The sequence below is a fragment of the Rhizoctonia solani genome, chromosome 16 (assembly GCF_016906535.1).
Source record: "Rhizoctonia solani chromosome 16, complete sequence".
Taxonomy (NCBI): Eukaryota; Fungi; Basidiomycota; class Agaricomycetes; order Cantharellales; family Ceratobasidiaceae; genus Rhizoctonia; species Rhizoctonia solani.
In genome coordinates, this window is record NC_057385.1 from 2,551,241 (window position 1) to 2,572,315 (window position 21,075).

A 21,075-nucleotide genomic window follows, 5' to 3' on the forward strand; every position below is an offset into this window, starting at 1 on the left:
AATACTTGGTACCAAAGTCGTCCCCACCTATGGAGTGCACTGAATTATCGACTCTTGCTTATCGCTCTCTAGCTCTTCCAAGAGCAAACCGAATAAAAGTGGATTGATCGATTGAGTGGTGTACCACTAACGTTTTCTACTCGTCCACAGTCTTTTTCTTTTTCCTCCTTTCTTTTCACTCTTGTCCATCAGCGTAATCCACCTCTCTCCTCTTACCCCGGATACCCCATACACCCCAATTCGTCTTGACCATACCCGAGGATCAAAATCGGCCACCTCCCACTTTTCACTCCCAAATGGATTCTCTCCAGGGGTAACCACCCAATCAAACTCACCCGCCACGCCTTCAACCGTTTCCAAACTCTTCACATCGCGTTCCACGTCCGTCGGGCTGAACCCAGTAACAAACAGCGCGCATTTGGTACTCAGGATGAGCGGGACGGTCGTCCCCCATTCTCCGGGAGCAGAATTTGGAGCATGTCTGGGGAAGTAGGAGAGGGGAAACCGAAGCCTGGGCAAAATGCGAAGAATACGTCGGTGTAGGGATCGAATGTCTCTGCGAAATGGGCGTGTACGTCCGCGTAGGGTGCGCGGAGGCATGTGATTGTGAGTTGGTCGGAGACGGAGGAGGTGCTTGAAGGAACGCCGTAGTCCGGGGCCGAGTCCCTCGTTTTGGTTGGCCCTGTGGGGGTAGTTTGGGGTGGGATCGGGGGTTCGAACAGGACTGGTTTCGGTGCATCTCTGGTGGATTCGGAGTTTTTGGTTGGCGCTGGTTTAGGAGGGGGAGGAGGGATGGCTATGGCAGGAAGAGACACCTGTGGACCAATCATATAGATATGGAACGGAGTGTTTGGGAATAGGTGAGCGAGTTGCTCCCATACATGCGTAGGCAGAGATGATTCCGCTCGTGCACCGATGATAAAGATTCTCATGGGAGGTTTGCCCGATGGGTCTTCGTCGCCAGTGGGGGATTCGGCATGTAAGCTATACCGAAGTGCTAAGTTGAAAATCAGCAGTGAGATAAATGTGTCGGTCGATGTACTTGCCTGTCATAGACCGAAGGCCTTCAGGAGTGAGTCTTTGATTCCGTATATTAATACCACTGTTTTCGTGCAATAGCGACGCAATTGTAATAGGATATGTGAGCAGTTTACTCGAATGTCTTCTCGACCGGTCCGTATCAATCGAGTTGAAGCTGCGTGTGTACCAGAATACATCCCAGTTGGCAAATGATACAGCTTCTTCGTATGATTGTTGACCTGGACTAAAATTAATTTGATATGCTTTGTCGGATGTCATTAGAATAACATACCAGGGAGCTCGAATTCGGTCATTTTACGCCCACTTCGGATGTCATGCTCGTCTTCATTGACTCTCGAAGACGGGTACAGTATTGTGTGTGGTCTGTATCCTGTTTCCAGTGGAATTCGCTGCAATGGGTTGGCCAGCCGCAATCGGACAGTCGTAGTTCACCGTCTTCGTTGTTCGTGATGCTCGAGGCAAACAGGGCATGGTGCGAGCTCCTTTACCGCCTTGGCTCTTAACTGAAGGGTTTTAATTGGAGATTCGGAGAGTGGATGAAAGAGATTGTCTTGCGTAAGGATGGGTTTAGCGCCAGAGCCAGTCTGTGTAGGCTTTTTCGACCACCCGAACAAGGTGCGAGCAGGCGGCCGAGGAAGAAGCAAGCGTGGTGCACGCCTTGCAGCGAGCGGAAGACGCAGCATTTGGATGTAAATGAGACTTGCCAAGTCACGTGCAAACCGCACTCGACCAGGGTGATAATTCGGAATAGAATTACATTATTGTCGGTTTGCTAAGGTTAAGAGCAACCGGGAAGCGAAAGTGGTGTAAGCAAGTGGTTCGAGAATTTGAGAAAGTGTTTGGACAGGCGATGCAATAAGCATTAGCGCTAGCATGTATCTTTACCGCGCGTTGATTCGCCAGATCCATCGTGGATATTTCCAACCCTTGTAAGCGACGACCACCCAAGCAATCGAAAAAGTCTGGTTCATTGCACACAGCACACTCGTTTCCATGTCGTTTTTATCGTCAATTTCCTCATTTTTCGGGGCGCAGTCGTCGTCGAGTACGGGTAACAGGTCCACGAGAACACGTACGCTGACGTCTACACACGACGCGTTCTCGCTGCCGACTCATTCTCCGAACACGTCCCAGCGTGAGCGTATGGATTCGCCCGGTCCTCAGTTCTCATATCCCCCAGCCTCTGCCTATAGTCCCAGCACCAGCGGATTTGATTACATGCCCCAGTCCACCCGAGACAACTTTCGCCGCTCCACACTCAGCAGCCCTGGTCTCTCCCCTTCCCAGACATCTCTCCAGAACACATGGACACGCATCCGCAAGTTTATGGCACGTGAATATCCCGAGCTCGGTGACTCCCTCAACTACGGCCTCGCTCCTGCCATTATCGACCAAGTCGAGGCTGAATTGGGCATGACATTACCCCCTGCGGTCCGTGAATCATACCTGCTATGTGATGGTCAAGAGGCCGAATCAGGCACAGCATGCGCAGAGGGGCTTTTCTTTGGCCTCACTCTCTCCCCCTGGAAGAAGCATTGGACGAATGGCGCTTCTGGCGCGAGGTCGACGAGGACCCGACCACCGGCGCAAACCCCCAGCTCTTACAAGTCATGGCGTCTATTCCGACAGGCTGGATACGTAAAGCTTATTCCTGCCGCGGCTGGCTGCCTCTTGTCACCGACAAGGCTGGCAACTACCTCGGTGTCGACCTCGCCCCCGCTGAACAAGGCACATACGGCCAGGTCATTGTATTCGGCCGTGACTTCGATACCAAGGTTGTCATGTTCCGCGGTGAGGGTGAGGACGGATGGGCTACTTGGCTCCAGAACTTTATCGAAGAACTCGAGGCCGGCGAAGGGTTCGAAGTGGGTGCGACAGACTCGGCCAGCGAAGGGAGCGACGACGTAGGATACGAATCTTACTTTTACGACGGGAGCGGGCGGAGTAAAGGCGTTGGAGGCACGCGTGATGGCGCAGCGGGCATGAAGCTCACAGGTACGTATTTTTCGTACCTGGCGTGATAATCCTCCAATTCACATGCTCCTAGGCGAGTACAAAGGGTGGAACGTTCTCGAGGCATTTGCAGACAAGAGTTACCGTCGTTGGCGCGAACGCAATATGGCACCTGACCTCGACGTATTACAAAATCCGGTAATTACTTCCCATAATGTATCGCTTGTCGGCCCGGGAGTCGGAACTGGCTCAGGTGTCGAAGTTCCCATCCCGATCATGGGTGGACCCAGCGTTCCGAATACGCCTACAAAGTCCAGGCTGGCTCCCATGCCTCCTATCGCGCGAAACCCGGACCCACCAAGTATGGGCAAACTCGACCAACCCATCCCACCCACCATTCAAGTCACTCGCGCCTCGATGGCCAGCCTCTTCTACTCCCCACGCAATCCGATATCATCCCGGACACATCAGAGCGCGACGACCTTGAGTCAGGTACGAATGCGCGTGAAGTCGTGCCGCTCCGGGAAATGTCACGTGAAGACTCTCTTGATTCGGTCACCTCTGCAAAGACAGCCATTGGTGTCTATACCTAATGGATCCAGTAGCAGCAGCCAAATGGCAACTCCTACCGCTAAAACCCCGGCAGGCGGAGTGTTCAGCGCAGAGCCCAAGCCCACTGCCAACTTGATGGACGCTCAACCTGAGATTGCGCCTGTACCGGCGTTGGTGCCCGTCCCACCACCTTCGGAGGATGAAGTTGCGGAGCTGACTGAAGGGGATGCACCAGAGACGACCATTCGATTGGTTGGTGCAAAGACCGAGTCAGGTAAGGCTGATTTCTCGAATCATATTCTCGCGAATACTCTTCTGATACATCGCCTTCCTTAGCACCAAAAACACCGGTCTAGTAATAACGAAGTGGCTGTGTGATACGGACTAAGTAGATTCAGGGGGTGGGTACAAAACTATATGTTGTATGTCTGTTTAGTGGGGCTGTAGAGGCTTGTGTCTGAGGACGATTTTCTTCTTTTAACTCGAGATACGTACGCTCTGTTCGGTTTGTGCACACTATGAAAGATTGTAGTTAGTTATTTAATGATTCCCATTGTGTCTGCCCATCAATACCTCTTTTCACGTGACTTGGGGGCTCCTTGGGCAACGCTAACGATTTGGGGCTTTTGTGTTTTGTTTGGGCAAGTTAAACTCTCTAAGTCTCTTTGCAGAGGCTTACTTTCGACTGCTTTGTTCCTTGGCTATAAGACCCCGTACGTACCGGTACTTCGCACCCACTGCTCAGCAAAGCGACTTTCCCTCAGAGCATACAACCTGGGCGCATTACTCTATGCAGACGCGGTCTTCACATGCCAAACTACTTAAATGGTGTTTATCATCAATTAACAGCTCCAGTCGAGATTCTCACTATTATTTTTCGGCTCACAATAAATACCGCCTACCATCCATGGGTCGCCTATCCCAGCGCCATTCTTGTTTTGAAGCTTTCCTCCATTTGCTCGCGTTGGAGAAGCATAATGATCGCCACGCCTCTTTTTGGTCATATATTCCTGTGGGAACCAACGAGCGTGCTGGAAACTTGACGAAGCTTTTCCTGGAGCGTTCGCGGGAAACTCTGATAGATATTGCAGCATTCGCGGAAGGTAATGATCCCTGGATGTCTATCGCAGAGCTGGGGCCATATTGCCATAAAATCCGATCTTTATCTATGTATCCACGGACAAAACCGCAGCTCTCCTCCATCATAAACTGTGTTCTAGAGACTCAAGTGCCACCTTTGTTGATCCATTTCTCTTTAAAGAGCCCGTATTTATATTTCCTCGACGCAATCAGTCCCAGCGCCGAGCAAAGATTTGCCGAATTATGTAGCCAACTACAGACTCTCACTCTACTTGGTTGTGCAATCACGTCTGGTTTTTCTTCCTTGGACATGGGCCAGTTGGAAAAGTTAGAACTGGACTTCTGCTACATGGTCAGGGAGAACAGAAACCATGTATTCACCCTTGCCACAAGACACAACTTGCGGGTTTTAGACATTCGCCGTTTTCATAATTCAGGACTAAGACACTGGAAGAAATTTTATCCTGAAATAGCTCATAGTGGGAAAGTAATTCGGCTAGACAAACGCTATTACTACACTCGTCCGGACTTGCAAGATTTGGTCCCCTATGGTTGGGATACTATCGACTTCCATCTCCGCTCTGGGGCCATAGGTTTCGGGACGTTCACGGACATGGATCCCTCTAGCATTACTATGTTAACTGTTTACAGTGACTGCCAGGAACGTATTAAAAATATGCGACCCATGCTTGAGGTTCTAATAAATCTCCACACGCTGACATATTTACTCCCAGTTGGCCGAATCGATATATGCCCACTCATACGACCTGAATCATCCGACACCTTTCCAAGGCTTAACACCTTGCGACTGATTTCCTGCACACTCTCTCGCACTGACATGCTCAAAGCCTTGATCGAGAGCCATCCGATTCAGCGCTTGTACTTGTGCGACGTCCAGCTGGATTGGGGAGATGGCACGGGCGAATATGCCTATCGTCCTGCAGGGCATTCCCCGTTTTACGAGTGGCTGTGGCAATACGTACCAGAACTATACATATCTGATCTGTAGTATAAACTATAGCCGTTTAGAGTCTTGATCCAAAACTATCTGATTCAGTCTCGATTTGTGATCCTCTAAACTGGGCTGGCAAAAGACGCGAGTGGCAACTCTTGTTTCCCAGCAGGTTCATCTGCGTTTTATGAATGGTTGTGTAGACGGAGATTGTTTACCTTGAAAAATCTGGTACGGGCATTGAAATCTTTGTTTCAGGGTGGCTGGGTTTATTGGCGTTGACGCTTTTATGTACGCAATTTAATAGTCATTGAATGGGTATAGTTTACCAATACAGCCTTAAACGATACGGCGTATACGATTAATGCTACTTAAGTTACAAACATGCAAACAACAAATAAATAACCATCAGAAACCATGCATATATGCAAAATGATAGCATCTATAAAATCTCGTTTACTGAGCGTGCATCGCCAACGCCTCGGTAAACAATTGCAAGTCGTCTACGTTTACTTCAACCACGCTCGTGTCAAAGGTCCCGTGCCGTGTTCGTGCATTGGAATCTGCCTTGGCTTGAAGGAAGGCCAAACCAAACGCGCTAATCACGGAGTCTCAGTAGGAATTCTTCACCTCGAGCTGGAAAGACTCACTTGTTCCTCACATCGCCAAATTCAACTGCCCCAGTTACACCGACTACTAAATAGCTACCAGCCCTTTCGTCTAGCATGCAACTACAAAAGGAAGCGATTCCTTTCCCCTAGGTCCTTTGACTGCTTTAATTTTATCTCGGAGAGCGTCCACAAGCCACAGCGCCAAACGAGACAGGGGGCCTGCCTGGGAAAAGAGAGCGAGGTGTGCTCCTTGCGTCAGAACCGCCATTCGAAACTTGCGATATGTTTTTATGGCACCCGCACGCTCGATTAACTCGGAACCTTGACTCAGAACAATTTGGTGCAGCGATTTAGCAAGAGGAACCGCATGTTGCAATGCTCGAATACTTTCCGAGCTGAACGCATGTATTGGGAGAAATGAGCAAAAAATAAGTGGGTTACGGAAAGAACTACGCACTCAGATCCCAATGAATCGTATGCCAGCCAGAAATTATGCCGCCAGGCCTTATTTTTCTCATCTTCATCTTCGTTTTTGCCACCTGAGGGGCCCTCGAGCCCGATGCTATCTTTTCCGCCTCCTCCAGTCATTGTCGCAGGTTTATTCTTGGCTATCCCATCACCAGCGTTCCAGATTCTAGCACCTCCAAACCATTCGCCACCTCCCCTCCCGCCATCAACTTCAACTTCTAATCGAACTCCGGTGCCAGCGTCGAGTAACGCTGAACGGCCTCGACGCAATCCGCAGCCGCAAAGGGTTGAGTCAGAAAGCCATAGGCTCGAACGAACGAAGGGTACTGTAATTCGACCATGCCGTACTCAGGTGCAATGGTTTCTAACAAGTCCGGTAGGTCTTTTCGGAAGTTACGGTCCATGTGGGAGTAAGCTGTTGGCCTTCTTGCAGAGATATACTAGTAGAGGTTGAGTTACTGATATTGAGCATAGAAAATTGCGCTCTCACCCCATCTTAGCAAACATAGCGGCCAGGTTTCTTCTGCCTCTCTCTTTCCATATATTCATCTTGCCAGCTACGTATGGCGAATGATACATCGAGTCGTAAAGTGTCCAGTGCCGATAGAGTGTGAACCGAAGCTCCTGACAGCTACGGATCCCTGTGTCATCTGCATGTAGAGCAGCTGATGCGCTTAGATCCACACGCGGGTTGAGCCGCGCAACCTCGTCTGCGTACACGACTTGCCAATAGTCGTAGTCGTCCCGCGATATTCGAGCAGAGATGTACTGGTAGGTCAGAGCAACAATAGCCAGCCTGAACAAGCACTTGAGTAATGGTAGTAATTACCCAAATGGGATAGGCTTACCAGAGGGTCTCGTTTACAGCTAACTGTAGGTAAGAAGCGAGCACATAGACAGTTCCTGCAGCACTCGGACCATAGGACGTCCCAGAGCAGTAATGTTTTTCTATTGTATCTCGGTGCTTTTCTCGGATTCGACGCTGCTCTCTGCGTTGTTGCGACGAAGGCTAGATCGCAGATGAACGCTTATTGGCATCGGTATCGGGTAAAAACGCACCTTGCCGGTATTAAGTTTCCTCCTTTGCCTTGGCCGATCATTGTCCGAATCGTCCCCATCCTCAGCGGCCTTTTCTTCCATATCTTCCAGCTCCTCGTCATCATCATCGCCATCGGACTCGTCAGAGCTTGAGTCGACAGCGTACTGATTAAAGATTAGAGAAGGTCTGTTTCAATGCAAAATAAACCTACTAAGAATGCTTCATATGCCTCTTTCTGTTTTTCTAATTTCAATGCTTCTCCACCGTCCCATACTCTCACCCTCTCCCCTTCGCGCCCAGGTGCAAAGAGATTCGATAAATTTTGAGGTCGTGTTGAATCAATAACATGGATAGTCACGTCATGGGGAAAGTCTGCAAACCATTCCTCGGAGAGTAGGTCGAGAATAGCCCCGATATTTACCAGAATAATTGTTTGCAGCTATGTCGAGATTAGCTAGGGATCCGTTGGCAGCAGCACAGAACACACCTCAGGTGACTTTAACAACTCTTCACGATATGCAGTCAGATCCGGATAGCCTGATATCGGATTCACCCGATAGAGAACTCCCTCGTTCCGAAACATGGTGGCAAGAATACGAGTGGCACAAAGAGCATCGACATCAGGCGACGGGATAATCACAATTGACGACGCCGACTTGGCCGGGGAGCGTACATAGCGCGCAACAATCGATTTATATTCTGTCGCATATGTTCGCTGGGCTCGGCCGCTAGGAGGTACGACAATCACCATGGAGGATACAGGTTCAAGTGCTACAGAATGTATTTGTTTGCTAATAACACGGTCACATGATCCATGTGATCACTTTCTCCGCCACTGTGGGGAAAACGACGTGTGCCCTGACAATGCACCACCAGTACTGGGCGATCCATATGGCGGCGTAAAAGTCCCGCTGATAGAGGGGGTCATCGAAGCCACTTGCGCCTTGGCCGGCTTGGGTGATGTGGGATCCCCAGGTGTTTTCCAATTCTACAATGCATCTCGTTGAGGTAATCACGCTCGCGAACTGGCATCAATAAACGCACCAATGCTCGCCCTTCGCGATATATTTCATCCAGAGTATCCTCGAATTGGCCCTCCGTTTCTAGTTGCACATAAAGGTTATACAGAAGCAACGCAGCCCGGGCGTCCTCGATTGAGTTGTGTGTATCGATTTGGATTGTTTGCCGTAAGAGGTACCATGAGAGGAATCGTAATCCTATTCGACGTTGTCGTTCTTTCAAAAAGTAGATATCAACTGTGTCAATGACTTGTTCCTTGGGTACAGCAATATCTGTCGTGCCATTAGTGTATACACTTAGAGGTACAGACATATTCGACCACTCACTGATGATTCGGAAATCCTTGCTTAAGCCGTGGCCAATGAATATACAACCAAGGTCGATTAAGAGCCTGAGTTTCTTATAAGCGGTCTTCAAAGGTACAAGTGCGTGCTCAGAAGAATAGGGATCCAAATCGCCCGCTAAGTTCGCCTCAAAAATTAGTCTGAATGGTCCCGAGCGCTCTCGACATTTGCTCACGTTTGATACCCGAAAACTCGGTCAAATAATCCACGATTGTGTCACTTGTGTGGATATAATCGTCAATGAATGCTCGCCCATCTTCTCTCAAGACAGATACTCGGGCCAAACAGAGTTGAGATGGCCTAATGACTTTCTTGGTTCCATCTGAACGCATTTCATTTTCTTCCTATGGGCCGGCTGATTAGAGCTTTTGAACCCGTTGGTAAAATTGCCAGGCCGTACCTTCTGCAAGGAAACAAACTCTGCGTCAATTGCAACTAGAGTACCAGGTGTGGGTAGCTCATCCGCGGTCAGGGGTTCGTGAACTAGTTTGGATTTATTCATTCGCCTGAGCCAATATTAGTAGGTAGCGCATCAATGATGTGACAAACTAAAGTACCATGAAATATTGTCTATGTTGCACAAAATAGCCGGGTCCATCTTCATGGGTAGTGTACCAAGATCGAGCTTAGAGTCGTTATCCTTTCGTTCAAAATATAGCACACATGGCGTCTATTATAATGTTAAAATGCCATCTCACATAATACCCCAAGCAATGATATGCTTACCTTCCAAGTTCCAACAAACGAGAGTGCCTCTGCTTCCGTCACACTCTGAACCACAAAATCATTGAACAAGTACCATCCATCTTCGTGTACTTTCGCAAGAGCGACCAGATGTGGCGCATGAGTTTCGTTCTTGACCTCGACAACCATTGACTGGAACAACTTATGATGAGAAATTTCCCCCTTTGAGGAAATATGACACTCACTCTCAGTTCATAGTCGGCGTCTCCTTCCCATCTCGGCCACACGTGATGGATACCTCGGGTGTTAAAAAGTTTTGTCCTTTGGCCCTCCAAACGCTGCCAGCATCATCCGTTAAGATCGCGGTATTCACCGCCAAGACGGGAGGCAAGGCGGCAGCTGGCACAATTCGTTGCGTGTGGAACGTGGCCTGTTGTTTACAGGACTGACATACGGAACGATGCGTCGTTTCGCGAAGAATAGACGCACTGAGTAGGGAAGAAAACGTGATATTCAACTGAGGCTATATGCGTGTTTAGCCCCTATCAGCGTTTTCAGTAGACATAGCACAAATGCTTACTTTTCGCAGAAATGTCAAATCGACGACGTGGCTAAGAGTATCCTTTTCGGTCGTAGCGCCGCAAGCACCACATACAACAATCGATTGTGCATCGATCCCCATCAACTGCGTGACAGTAGATTTGCTCGCTCCATTGGTCATGACTTGGTCTTCATCAACCTTTATGAGCCATGGGTTTCCATCAGGAACATCGCTCCGAGTGCTCATCTCTTCTAGCAAGAATCGATTGAATACTTGGATGATGGCACCATAGTCTCGTTTCAGCCCCTCGGCTTGGTAGTCTACGACTCCCAGTGCCCCAGCTATCGAGAACTTTTAGCCGTATACGTTTTCTCATTTGAACGACGTACCTTGCTGAATTTGGGAATCGTTTTGCAAAAGTTGCTGGCCTGGCAATTAACACCTTTGGCATCCTCCAACATACGAGTCAAGAACCCAAATTCACAAAGGAGACAATGCTCTGTTTGGCATGGGGTGGTGATATGGGACTGGGCCACCCGCCGAACAGAGTGGACGTAATGAAGTGCTTGGAGGAGTGCATTTGTGTACGAGTTAACAATGTGAGTTTCGAGGCCACTATACTTGGTCTTATTATAGTAGCTATATCGAGTATAATTAGGTGGTTGCGTGTATAAATTGAATAAAGATACATACCCAAAATCAAAGTCCTCAACACCAAATTTGGAATACATAATCTCCACTCGTCTATAAGGTTTGGGTATCTCCGAAATCGATGTGTCTCCGAAATGTTCTGTAACCTATACATCATATTACCATCTGTCCTTGTCTCTTTATTCATTCAAACGTACCGCATCAACGTCAGAGGCCTTTCTCGTGGTTCTTGTGCTCCTAAATCGTCCACTTTCAACTTGAGTAGTGGGTGCTACATTCCTCCTTCCCACTAAATCTTTTGGCAATTGTGCGTAACCCACAAAATCCACCGTACGCATTGTGTCCAGCACCTTTTGTGGAATTTTCGCAGGAGGAGGATATGCTTGTATGCCATGCGGGACAGCTAGCGAGAGCTGAGAGGACAGGAGGGGTGTCTTATAATATGTTAGTCCGATGGTACTCAGAGGCCTATATGATCACATCTTCGTTAATCCAATAACGAGAAGGTATACAGTGGTTCTTACGTCTCATCCGTCCATTGAACATCAGGTAAGTCTTGCTTATGAGCCCACATAGCAGGCTCGCCCTCGAATCCATTGAACGGAACAGGTTCCGATACGTTTTCCGGTACGGAAGACAATAAATGGACGAAACCATCTGCGTCTCCGAGAGCCACATAATCACCCTCTGGAGATATAGCTACAGACGATAGGTACGATGAAGTCGGTGCCTGCAAACCTTAGATTAGAAAAGCTCAATATCTAAGAAGAGGTCTGAAACCAACTTGGACAAAGTCTGGCGCTCCACCGGTTTGCACAACATCAATCACGTTGACAAATCCTTGACTTGAAGCAAGCACAAGCGTTGTGGGTTTCTTTGGATGTACTCTGATGAACGAAGGAAGGTCCGCGAACGGGATGGGCGAGAGCGGACGAAGCGTGCGCATGTCGAAAACTTTGACAAAGTGTTCTGCATGAGGGTGGGATTGCCTAGAAATACTATTTAGACTTCCTTTTTTTGAACTGGGCCCCGAAGATACAAACCTTATACCCCAGCCTGCAGTAAATATATAGTTCCCAGCAGCCTCTAGAGCTTGTATTCCACCCGTATGAGCAATGCATGAGCTCTCGGCAGCTGTATCCTCCCTCCCTCTCGTCCTAAAATCATGCGTCCTAAGCATACCGTCGACCGTACCGGACACAAGCAACGTTCCAACATGGGCTAAATGGGAGACATTGAACGGTGAAGAGACACGTCGGAGAGATGCACCAGAGATCGCGTTCACGATATGGAACCCACTGCCAGGAGATTGCGCGGCAACGACGAATGTGTTTGGTATTGTCGGGTGGTGTAAATGTTGACAGATGCTCTTGCGGCCTTGGGATCAAGTTGATTCAGTATTGTGCGAGTGGGGTTCGTTGAGAGGAAGAATGGCTTACATGAATTGCCATCTCCCTGCTCCACCCTTTGTCCAACTCCCGAGCCCACCACTACCCAGTGCTTTGATATCCTTCTCGCCCGTCAATATCTTCAATACACCTGTTTCACCTTAACAGGGAACGTGACTCCTCTTGTCAAGCTACCAGCATAGCCTGTGGTGGTTACATTTCCAAAGTAGCCCGAGACGAGCCCTGCGGCTGAACCTGTCCAGAGTACATCAGAGACGGGGTCGAAAGAGAGCGCGGTCACTGGAACAGTATGGGCGAGGTGAAAGCTTGGTAGAGTATAATATGTTGATTTAGATTGAGGTTGGGACGGATCCATAGCTGGACAAAGTCAATTCCTAATCGAGGTATGAAGAAGAACGCAAATACCTACTTTACATTAAACTCGTCTATAACTCTTTATAACCAAATACCCCAACCAATTAGCCTGATAAAGTACCTCTCCATGAGCAAACACAAATGGTACCTATACATACTAAACTCTTACAATACAATATGTACTCCAGCTTACAATGCTAGTATACAAGTGTATGGTAGTCAGGAACAAGCGCCATGGAGGCGGGGTTTGTTTAGACCAAATAGTCAAACGATTGTGCCAAAGCACTCAGTATCGATCTTGCAACGTTAAGGTAATACTAGTAATATAGTGAGAAGCTCGAATTTGGAGTAAACTGTTCATGTTATATACAAAGGTATCAAAATCGTATCCCATCGTGTCTCATTAATCCCACTGCTGTGAAAGCCTACTCCCACCCCATGTCTATTTTCTTTTCAGGTGTACCTTAGTGTTGATCGGCATCAAAGACAGTGGTGCTCTGTCCCTGTCCACCGACAGTGTAGCCACCCTGTGGCACTGGTTGGTGTGCACCAGTCGCATCGGGTACGTAGGCGCTCGAGGGAAGGCCAGATTCGTCCAATCCTTCGGCGGCTTCGATCACCTATTGGAGAGTATTAGCTTTTCATATATGGGAACAGATATTGTGATCACCGTACCTCGTACATCTTTCCAGCAACCTCCGGTGGAGGAACTCTTCCGCTCAGAATGTCCTTGGCGGGGACATCCGAACCGTAGAAATCGCGATTTGCGTCTTTACGCTCAATCAAGATAGTTCCTTCCAAACTCAAACCGGCAAACAACCCTGTTTAGAGTAAAAAGGCAAGTGAAATTCGTATCGAAATGCGTTAAACAAAATAAGAACAAGTACGTACCTTTACTCTTGGAGTAGCTAAACATGGGTGCAGGGCTAGCCAAGCTCGCTTGGACGGCACCTCCCGTCCCGATTGGCCCAGCCGAAGCTGAAATATTCCCCCAATAGTCACATTTCCACCCATGGAGAATGCGCGCACGGCTTCCTCCGAGTTGAGGACGATAACAAAGTCGGTTATATCAGCGCCTGTATCATATGTGGTCAGTATTCCACGATGTCTTGACTGATATATGAGATAATACCAACCAATCTGAAGACCCCAGCCTACACCAGCGGTACCGATGCAGCTGGGAGCACTCCATGATCCGTCTGGAAGGCGAGCAAGAACGATACCAGAGCCTGCTTTTCCAGAGAAGACGAAACCTGCTTTGATAACCTATATGGAAACAATGACATGTGATGCTATAGAAACCGAATAGAGTTATCAGTCACATACCTGGAAGACAGCAAGTCCACGAGCACTCTGGAGGACAGCTTTGGGGATGGCGTTGAGAGCAGACTCGGGATGGTCGGGATTGGCTATTGGATTGTGATTGGTAGGAGACGTTAATGGATCCAAATACCGATTATTCATGTTATTATTATTTTGCTCACCAAGGAAACTCTCGAGGATCTTTGCTGCTTTTTCAGCCTCTCCTGGCAACGAAAATCCCCTGACGAGAGCGGCAGACTCTTGCTGCATACGAGAGCCACCCTCCTGCATAAAGGCAGTGGCCTGGAGCTGGGCCTTGCGAGCACCAGCGCGGAATTTGTCGAGCATAGACATGATGTGCGGCACTAGTAAATTACTGGCTTCAAGTGGTGAGTGTGGATGTAGTGGCTCAAATGACGCAACGGGAAAGTCTCCTAAATATGATTCACGTGATAGCGGGTAAAGTCAGGAATCGCCATTTGCGGTCGGGCACGCGAGAATCGGAGTCTACCACGACTTTGGATTTGTTCCGGCTGACCACGACCACTCAACTGCGGCACGATGAGGATCGGAGCCTATGCCACACTCTTCGTGCTCGGCGCTTGGATGGCAGAGGCCACACCGATAGTACAGCAAGGACGAGAGGAAGTCGAGCACTCTTGGGGACAGCTTGTAAGAAATATCGCTCGTGCATTTGGCATGCGGAGATACAGACAGGGCACCAACTTGTCTGTCGATCTCGGCATCCCACAGACAGGTGACAGTTGGCTTTGGAATCTCAACGGTTGGTCTATGGCAGAAAGCGAGCTCAGCCTGGTGGTCAGTTCTATCCTATATATCATTGACCAGACTTACCTTATTAATAATTCTCTCGTACAGGACCAAGAGCCGATTCAAACATTTACGACACGACCCGCAATATTTGGCACACATATCGTTACCTCTCCCGGCCTACTGGGACATCTCCTCCCACTCAGCTCCTTCACCGTCCACACCAACAAATCACACGACCAGTTCCAAAGTGAGTTTGCTAGTTAATTGGAGCCCAGTTTGGTCTCTTAATTTCTCAATTTGCAGCAACTACACGAGGAACAATCCCATACCCAATCGCTAGAGATAACACTGGATGCCCGCCTCTCCAGATTCCAGACCATCATCCCAGACCCTCCGTGAACGAGAGCTGGATCGCACTCATAATGCGAGGGGGATGTAGCTTTGATGACAAGGTGGCTACCCGGAACTCACTATTATCGGCTAATGGTTTACGAATTATACTAGGTTCGTCAAGCACAGAAGCTCGGTGCTCGGGCGGCCATCGTTGGTGGCAAGCCCCAAGATCCTCCCGAAGAACTCGTATCAATGTCTCCTTCCTGTATGTTTTCACTCTCCCTTGACCTCACTAAGATTGCTTGACAAGCACTTGACAGCTGACACGCAAGATATTGTAATACCCGCCGTTTATGTCACTCGTGTTACCTATGCGGCACTCATCGATCTCATCGCCTCAAGCAATATTAGCACCTCTGGGCTACGTACTGTGAGCGTGGTACTAGGACCTGAAGAAACTTGGGCTTGGTGGTCGTAAGTTTGTCAATCCCCTGCGGGAGCACCCTCCAACGACAATCTACACATATACTGTAGCCCGATTTTGTCGTTCGCGATATTATTACTATTACCCAGGTATATTTTACATTTCAACAAAAACCCAATATTCACTAATTTACCCCCATTCGTCATTTGCAGCATAATGACACTGGTGACGGTATTTGTCCATCGTGTTCGCGCAGCCCGTCATGCTGCACGGCAGCGCGCACCTGGCGATGTAGTACGTGCTCTTCCTATAAGAGTATGGACTGGTGCAGGTTGGGTGAGCGAGAAGGATTGGATAGCTAGTCATCCAAACGAAGTCGCTCCTGAGCCAGAGGCAGACTCTACGCTTGCCCAAGAGGAAAGAGACGAAGAAGCCGGTCAAGCGACGCCCGTTCCAGAATCAGAAGGCCACCCCACCTGGTATGCCTCCCAAGCCGAGTGTGCAATTTGCCTATGCTCCTTTGCCCGAGGGGATAGGGTTCGAGTCTTACCATGTAGTCATGTTTTTCATGTTGACGAGGTCGATGGCTGGTTACTGAACAGAAAGAAAGTGGTGAGTGCGCTTTTTATGCTAGTCCAGATGATAAATCCCCCTAACGATTTCCCCATATGTCTTCTTTGTCCTTCTTGGCTCCATCCTTCTCTGACGGCTACGTTCCCAGTGCCCTATCTGCAAAGCAGACGTAACACATCCCGCTCCTCGCACCACTCCCCGCGTCTTTCCCGTCGCAGTACACCCCTCGGACACCGATAACAGGACTGCCGCCGCATCCGGAACAGGCGTTCTAGAAGGAGATTCTGGCGTCGGCTCTGCAATTGCGCCGGAACGCAGCCCCGGCTGGATCAGTGGACTGTGGAACTCTGGGCCTGGCTATTGGTGGCGGAGGGTACGGGCGCGAAGACAGGAGGCTACTGAGAGGACACCGCTCTTATCTTCATGACTTTGACATTCGATCTATGCCACACTTTGATGAATTTGTGAAAGGATATGAAGATTCACGATAGATAGGGGAAATTGCTGTGGGGCTGCGGCCCGAAGTTTGTTTGGAGGACACACGGAATGTTTAATTGTCTTATTTTTGTATCGCCCCTCACTTGCTTTATATGGATAAATTTGTTTGGAAATGATAAAGTGAGCAAATGCATGGAATTAAAGTACATATGGGGATCAGAAACATAGTACAGAATCGAAGCGCATATAGTAGACTCAAGGTGGAACTCAGAACGCCCCGCGCCGTGAAGTATGGGTGTGGGCGCTTGTGTCAGAGGGGCCCCTGTTGCGCCCAGACCTGGTCGTGCGTCCGACATCATCTTTTACAGTACCACCGCGCTCACTCTCTCCCCACCCTCCAGTTTGAGCCGACATAGGGAGCGGGAATTGGCCGTTTGTTGCTCCCGCAATCAATGGTTCTCCAGGAGTGTTGGGTTCCGTGGCATACATGGACATATCATCAGGAGATTGTTGTGTAGTCGGCGTTGAAGCAGGTGCATAAGAATATGTCCTTGCGCGTGGAGGCATGATCCCCTGGTGCCCGGTACGGGGTGGATATCCCATCTCCTGGGATTGACGATACCTCAGTGCTGCAGCAGGTTCGTTATACCCCCTTTGATCATTGTATCCCCTTTGAGTTATCGATGGACGAGGAGCTTGTTCGATTTGCTGAGGGGGCATACCAGATGTACGCCGTGCATATGGGGTCATGTCAAAGGGAGGTGCTGCGTATGGATATCCCATATTGCTGGGTAGATCTTGATAGTTCATGCGTGGCGTTTCGTCGTGGATCGCCGCTACAAAAAAGAGGATGGGCGTCTAGTTTTGATACGGTGGAGTAGAGCATGGTCTTACTTCGTGCAGCATATCCAGCAATTCGCGAATCAATCAGCCTATCGTGTACACGTTGTGCTTGCTTGATCTGGTTCAGCATTGCCTTTAAGCGACCTTTAAATTTGCAATCAGTGTGAGACCCACAGTATATGCGAATACATGCATACCTATCCCCGTTGTGGTTTCATCTAAATGTCGTACAACTTCTCTTCTCAATTCCAAGAGTGAGGAGAGGTCCGCCTATAAATTGAGCCTGAGTTAGCCACCGCCAAGTTGGGTGAACATGAAATCAGTACCTGGATATCATCATCGTCTGTGATGCAATGTCTTGTAATGTCAAATTCGTGCAAATGTTCCATAAAGTCCTCTATCTCCCTCGCTCGGCGCAACAGTTCAGTGGTCTTCTCTTCCTGAGCTGTAGAATCACCCTGAGTTCTCGATTGATGCGACAACACATCCTACGATTAAAGAATCATGATCGACTTCGAACTTTATCCACACAAAGTTCGAAACTATAACCTCGACTTACCACGACGTGCACAGGAAACCGACCGACCTGACCCTGAATATGTCCAAGCCAGTATCGACCGTCCGCTTCGCGTTTGATGACTGCCAGGATGTCACCCTCGTTCAGGGACAACTCGTCGTCACGAAGCGCATCGTAATCCTTTCGGGCCCGGACAAATTGAACACCAGTAAGTTCGATCAACATAGCAGCAGGATCGGCTGCTGGGGCCGGTCGACGGCGTGACTCTGCGCGTGCTCGGCTGGCCATGCGTGACCTTGCACCTCTTGGAGATGGAGAACGACGCCGGGGAACTCGAATAGGGTCTGGAGAGATTGAGCGCTGACGAGACGGAGGCAGAACCTGAGGAGCAACCGTGGGCACGGGTGTAGCCGCGGGTACAGTTATAGGTGGCACGGGTATGCCGGTGCCGTGGTGGCGCGCATACATCAAGGAGTCTCCGCCGGGGGTATGAGTGCTCTCGACTTCCGACATTGTGCCATCAGCGCCAAACGACGAGGCCAGAGTAGAGCTGCTATGTTCATGGCGCGGAATTTGTTGGTCGAGCCGACTCCGCGCCTCCCGCCCCCCATCGATCGATGGAGTGGCTACTCCCAACGTTGAGCGCCCCAGCCGTGATTTTGTTTTTGTCGTGCGTTTGCTCCGCGTTGACGGTGCATCGGATTGAACTCCGTCCTCGTCTTCTCCCCATCCTGAAGGTGGGGCTGGATGTGAGAGTGGTTGTGCGCCACCCCCACCACCCGTCTCGAGCTGGGGAATCAACAAATGAGGTGGGATCCCCTGGATGGTTGATTGTGGAAATTCTCGCACACTTCCGTTCGAGCCTCCGGCCACGGAGCCATTCGCATCAAACGCGCCTCCATCAAGACCGAATCCGCCCGGCATCGGTGCACCGAATAATTGGCTGCCACTATTATGGGCTGTAATGGCCGAACGGGGCTCGTCTACTTCTTCTGTGGTGGCTAGTTGAGGACGACCTTGGAATGATGCAGTTCCCGGAATATTTGCTGGCGGTCGACGAGGTGTTTGGGACGCAACTCCTTCAGAGAGATGCTCGTCAAGACCAGTAATCGACGCAAGCTCTGAAGCCTCAGCTGGATCGCCGATGCGAATTTGAGAGGCCCAAGTCTTCAAGGAGGCTCGCACATTCTAGTTTATAAGAGTCAACAAGGTTCGACCCCCCTTGCGCATATGGCACCTACAGGATCGCTAGCAATACTCTTCAATGTGTTAACAAAAGAGGGGTCCGCAATTTGACGCTGGGCATCTACTCCAGATATAGCTTTCTGTGCCAAGACGCGAGCGACAGAGATTGATCTAACTCGACTTTCAGGAGTAGCATTTTTATCGGCCATTCGTGTGCGTAGTGCGCCAACAGCGGCTTGTGCACTGCATACAACCCAAATCAGTTTGGGACTATAAACCCAACAATTAGTATCTTACCCAGCGGCGCCAGCCTTACGAACATCTTCACCCAGTCGCCGGATGGCTGCCTGATCTTCAGGTATCGTCTGATCGGTCAATTGATCTAACCCGAATTGATGGCTGAGTATGTTAACTGAAACACCGCCTGTGGGGACTCACTTATTGTTGATTGCCACTTAATAGAACTGCTGGAGGAGCTTGTGCTTCCATTGCTACTGCGACCGCGTTGGCTGGACGACGTCCTTGTTCTCTGTTCTCGTTCCCTTGTATTACTGGATCTATCTAATGATTTGGTGGGTATAGACCGACTGAGCCCAAAGTCTGGACGCATACCAGTGGTACCACTCCCGGGCGAGGAACCCGCGTGTCCATCATGGTCGACATGTATAAATTCGGACCCAGATGAGCCCCCTGGCCCGCCCTGGCCCGTCCACGAAGACATAAGTGTGCTGAGCACAGTGGCTTGATGGGGGTAGCTTGGTTAGTGGTGGTCTGGCGCAGGGGGTCTAAGCGACCAAATGATAACTATCTAGTCAGGGTGAGTGGGGTAGGTGGTGATATATAGATCTGTACCTCGTTTTCATGCGTGCTTACGCCTCGTGCCCGGCGTAAATAGCCCCGCATCCCAAAGATTAGTTCGGCGAATGCAACGTTATTGTAAGACATGAGGCTGCCTCGAGGCCCGACTTGGTATACTGCGTAAGGCATCTTTCCATGCTTGGTTTGATTACATAGTTTAAGAGTAGCCGCTTACAAGATCGGGACGTGCGTGAGAGAAGTGAAATGTCAAGTATTCGCGGAATTGGTAGCCAAGGTAAGCAAAATATACCTTCGTCAGGAACAAGCTTTTGCGGCCCTCAATATTTGGCTAGTCGCGATATCGATATCTAAAGTACAGCATAGACGCGTCGAAGCCTGTGAAGGGAAAAGCAAAGAAGAGCTTTGAGATCGAGCGATAGGCATCGTTAGTCCCGTGAGCAGCATACAATGGTGATGGATTTCTAGGCCTAGCCACAGGCCGGACCGCAGCGCCACGAAAGTTCGCCCAAGTTGAGCGGGCTGAAAATGTTACTTGCAAGAGCTAAGCATTTTTGTATACTCTGATCGAGGGTACTCTCGTGTCTTTTGGAGTTAGCTCCAGGCGCTCCAATCATCGTTATATCAGATGCAGGTGTGAATGTGAAACTCAAGATACATAGACGAATGATAGAGGTGAGGGATTCATGAGGACTGGTACTTATATACAACGCCCCTACGTCATTTTGATCATGTAGAACGAATAAAATTTGGAAATTAATGGGAGCCGAAAGATTACAAAACTGCCTGACCATGACTCATAAGTATAAAATGGGGTGTGTATCATTTTAAAAGTCCATTCAGAAATAAATGAGGCAGCCAGAACATCATATGTCAAAGATTGCCCCAACTTGGAACACGGACCAAATCTGCCGACGGTGAGCCCAGCGCCCAATTTATAGATAACAGCATGCCGGATTAAGATATCCCATCCAAGTCTAATCGAAGTTGAGCCGATTGTAGTTCGGGCTATTTCAGTGTGGTTACATTCAAGATTACATCACAAATTGGTATTTTTGTAATCAGCATCATTTCACGGGTAAGCATGACAGGGATATCGACTTGCCGCCGGCCGGACCCGGAGGTGGGAGACTGTTCTCCGCCCGGTCGTCTCCTCTTGCTGTATATAACA

At 49.4% G+C, this 21,075-nt stretch overlaps 6 protein-coding genes across 6 annotated transcripts; 2 read left to right on the forward strand and 4 right to left on the reverse strand.

Annotated features, from left to right (window-relative positions):
• Positions 1–425: 425 nt before the first annotated feature.
• Positions 426–1,724, reverse strand: RhiXN_02092 (Mss51-mRNA processing-like protein; the record flags this gene model as incomplete). The annotated part of the gene is made up of 4 exons (XM_043321911.1): positions 426–984; positions 1,043–1,259; positions 1,313–1,430; positions 1,506–1,724. The coding sequence occupies 4 exons, from the start codon at positions 1,722–1,724 to the stop codon at positions 426–428; spliced, it is 1,113 nt and encodes a 370-aa protein (XP_043187734.1).
• Positions 1,725–2,184: 460 nt separating this feature from the next.
• On the forward strand, positions 2,185–3,902 carry RhiXN_02093 (SMI1/KNR4 family containing protein; the record flags this gene model as incomplete). Its single annotated transcript, XM_043321912.1, has 4 exons — positions 2,185–2,476; positions 2,572–3,036; positions 3,089–3,820; positions 3,883–3,902. The coding sequence occupies 4 exons, from the start codon at positions 2,185–2,187 to the stop codon at positions 3,900–3,902; spliced, it is 1,509 nt and encodes a 502-aa protein (XP_043187735.1).
• A 2,132-nt stretch (positions 3,903–6,034) lies between these two features.
• Positions 6,035–12,700, reverse strand: RhiXN_02094 (PAB-dependent poly(A)-specific ribonuclease subunit PAN2; the record flags this gene model as incomplete). The annotated part of the gene is made up of 28 exons (XM_043321913.1): positions 6,035–6,176; positions 6,229–6,309; positions 6,387–6,584; positions 6,647–6,983; positions 7,027–7,097; positions 7,148–7,453; positions 7,506–7,666; positions 7,717–7,860; positions 7,908–8,135; positions 8,184–8,467; positions 8,567–8,684; positions 8,741–8,988; positions 9,043–9,177; positions 9,236–9,404; positions 9,461–9,566; positions 9,618–9,730; positions 9,787–9,936; positions 9,990–10,082; positions 10,199–10,267; positions 10,325–10,626; positions 10,675–10,713; positions 10,770–10,924; positions 10,979–11,082; positions 11,134–11,404; positions 11,461–11,666; positions 11,721–11,925; positions 11,980–12,313; positions 12,520–12,700. The coding sequence occupies 28 exons, from the start codon at positions 12,698–12,700 to the stop codon at positions 6,035–6,037; spliced, it is 4,950 nt and encodes a 1,649-aa protein (XP_043187736.1).
• A 463-nt stretch (positions 12,701–13,163) lies between these two features.
• Positions 13,164–14,355, reverse strand: RhiXN_02095 (SH3 domain-containing protein; the record flags this gene model as incomplete). Its single annotated transcript, XM_043321914.1, has 5 exons — positions 13,164–13,319; positions 13,375–13,520; positions 13,587–13,775; positions 13,836–13,965; positions 14,026–14,355. 5 exons carry the CDS (start codon positions 14,353–14,355, stop codon positions 13,164–13,166), a joined length of 951 nt encoding a protein of 316 aa, XP_043187737.1.
• A 207-nt stretch (positions 14,356–14,562) lies between these two features.
• RhiXN_02096 (RING finger protein) lies at positions 14,563–16,532 on the forward strand (the record flags this gene model as incomplete). The annotated part of the gene is made up of 8 exons (XM_043321915.1): positions 14,563–14,820; positions 14,881–15,022; positions 15,079–15,227; positions 15,280–15,373; positions 15,429–15,582; positions 15,643–15,681; positions 15,745–16,144; positions 16,254–16,532. The coding sequence occupies 8 exons, from the start codon at positions 14,563–14,565 to the stop codon at positions 16,530–16,532; spliced, it is 1,515 nt and encodes a 504-aa protein (XP_043187738.1).
• A 278-nt stretch (positions 16,533–16,810) lies between these two features.
• RhiXN_02097 (SH3 domain protein) lies at positions 16,811–19,809 on the reverse strand (the record flags this gene model as incomplete). Its single annotated transcript, XM_043321916.1, has 8 exons — positions 16,811–17,379; positions 17,438–17,530; positions 17,584–17,656; positions 17,713–17,874; positions 17,946–19,091; positions 19,145–19,331; positions 19,386–19,470; positions 19,527–19,809. The coding sequence occupies 8 exons, from the start codon at positions 19,807–19,809 to the stop codon at positions 16,811–16,813; spliced, it is 2,598 nt and encodes an 865-aa protein (XP_043187739.1).
• Positions 19,810–21,075: the final 1,266 nt, after the last annotated feature.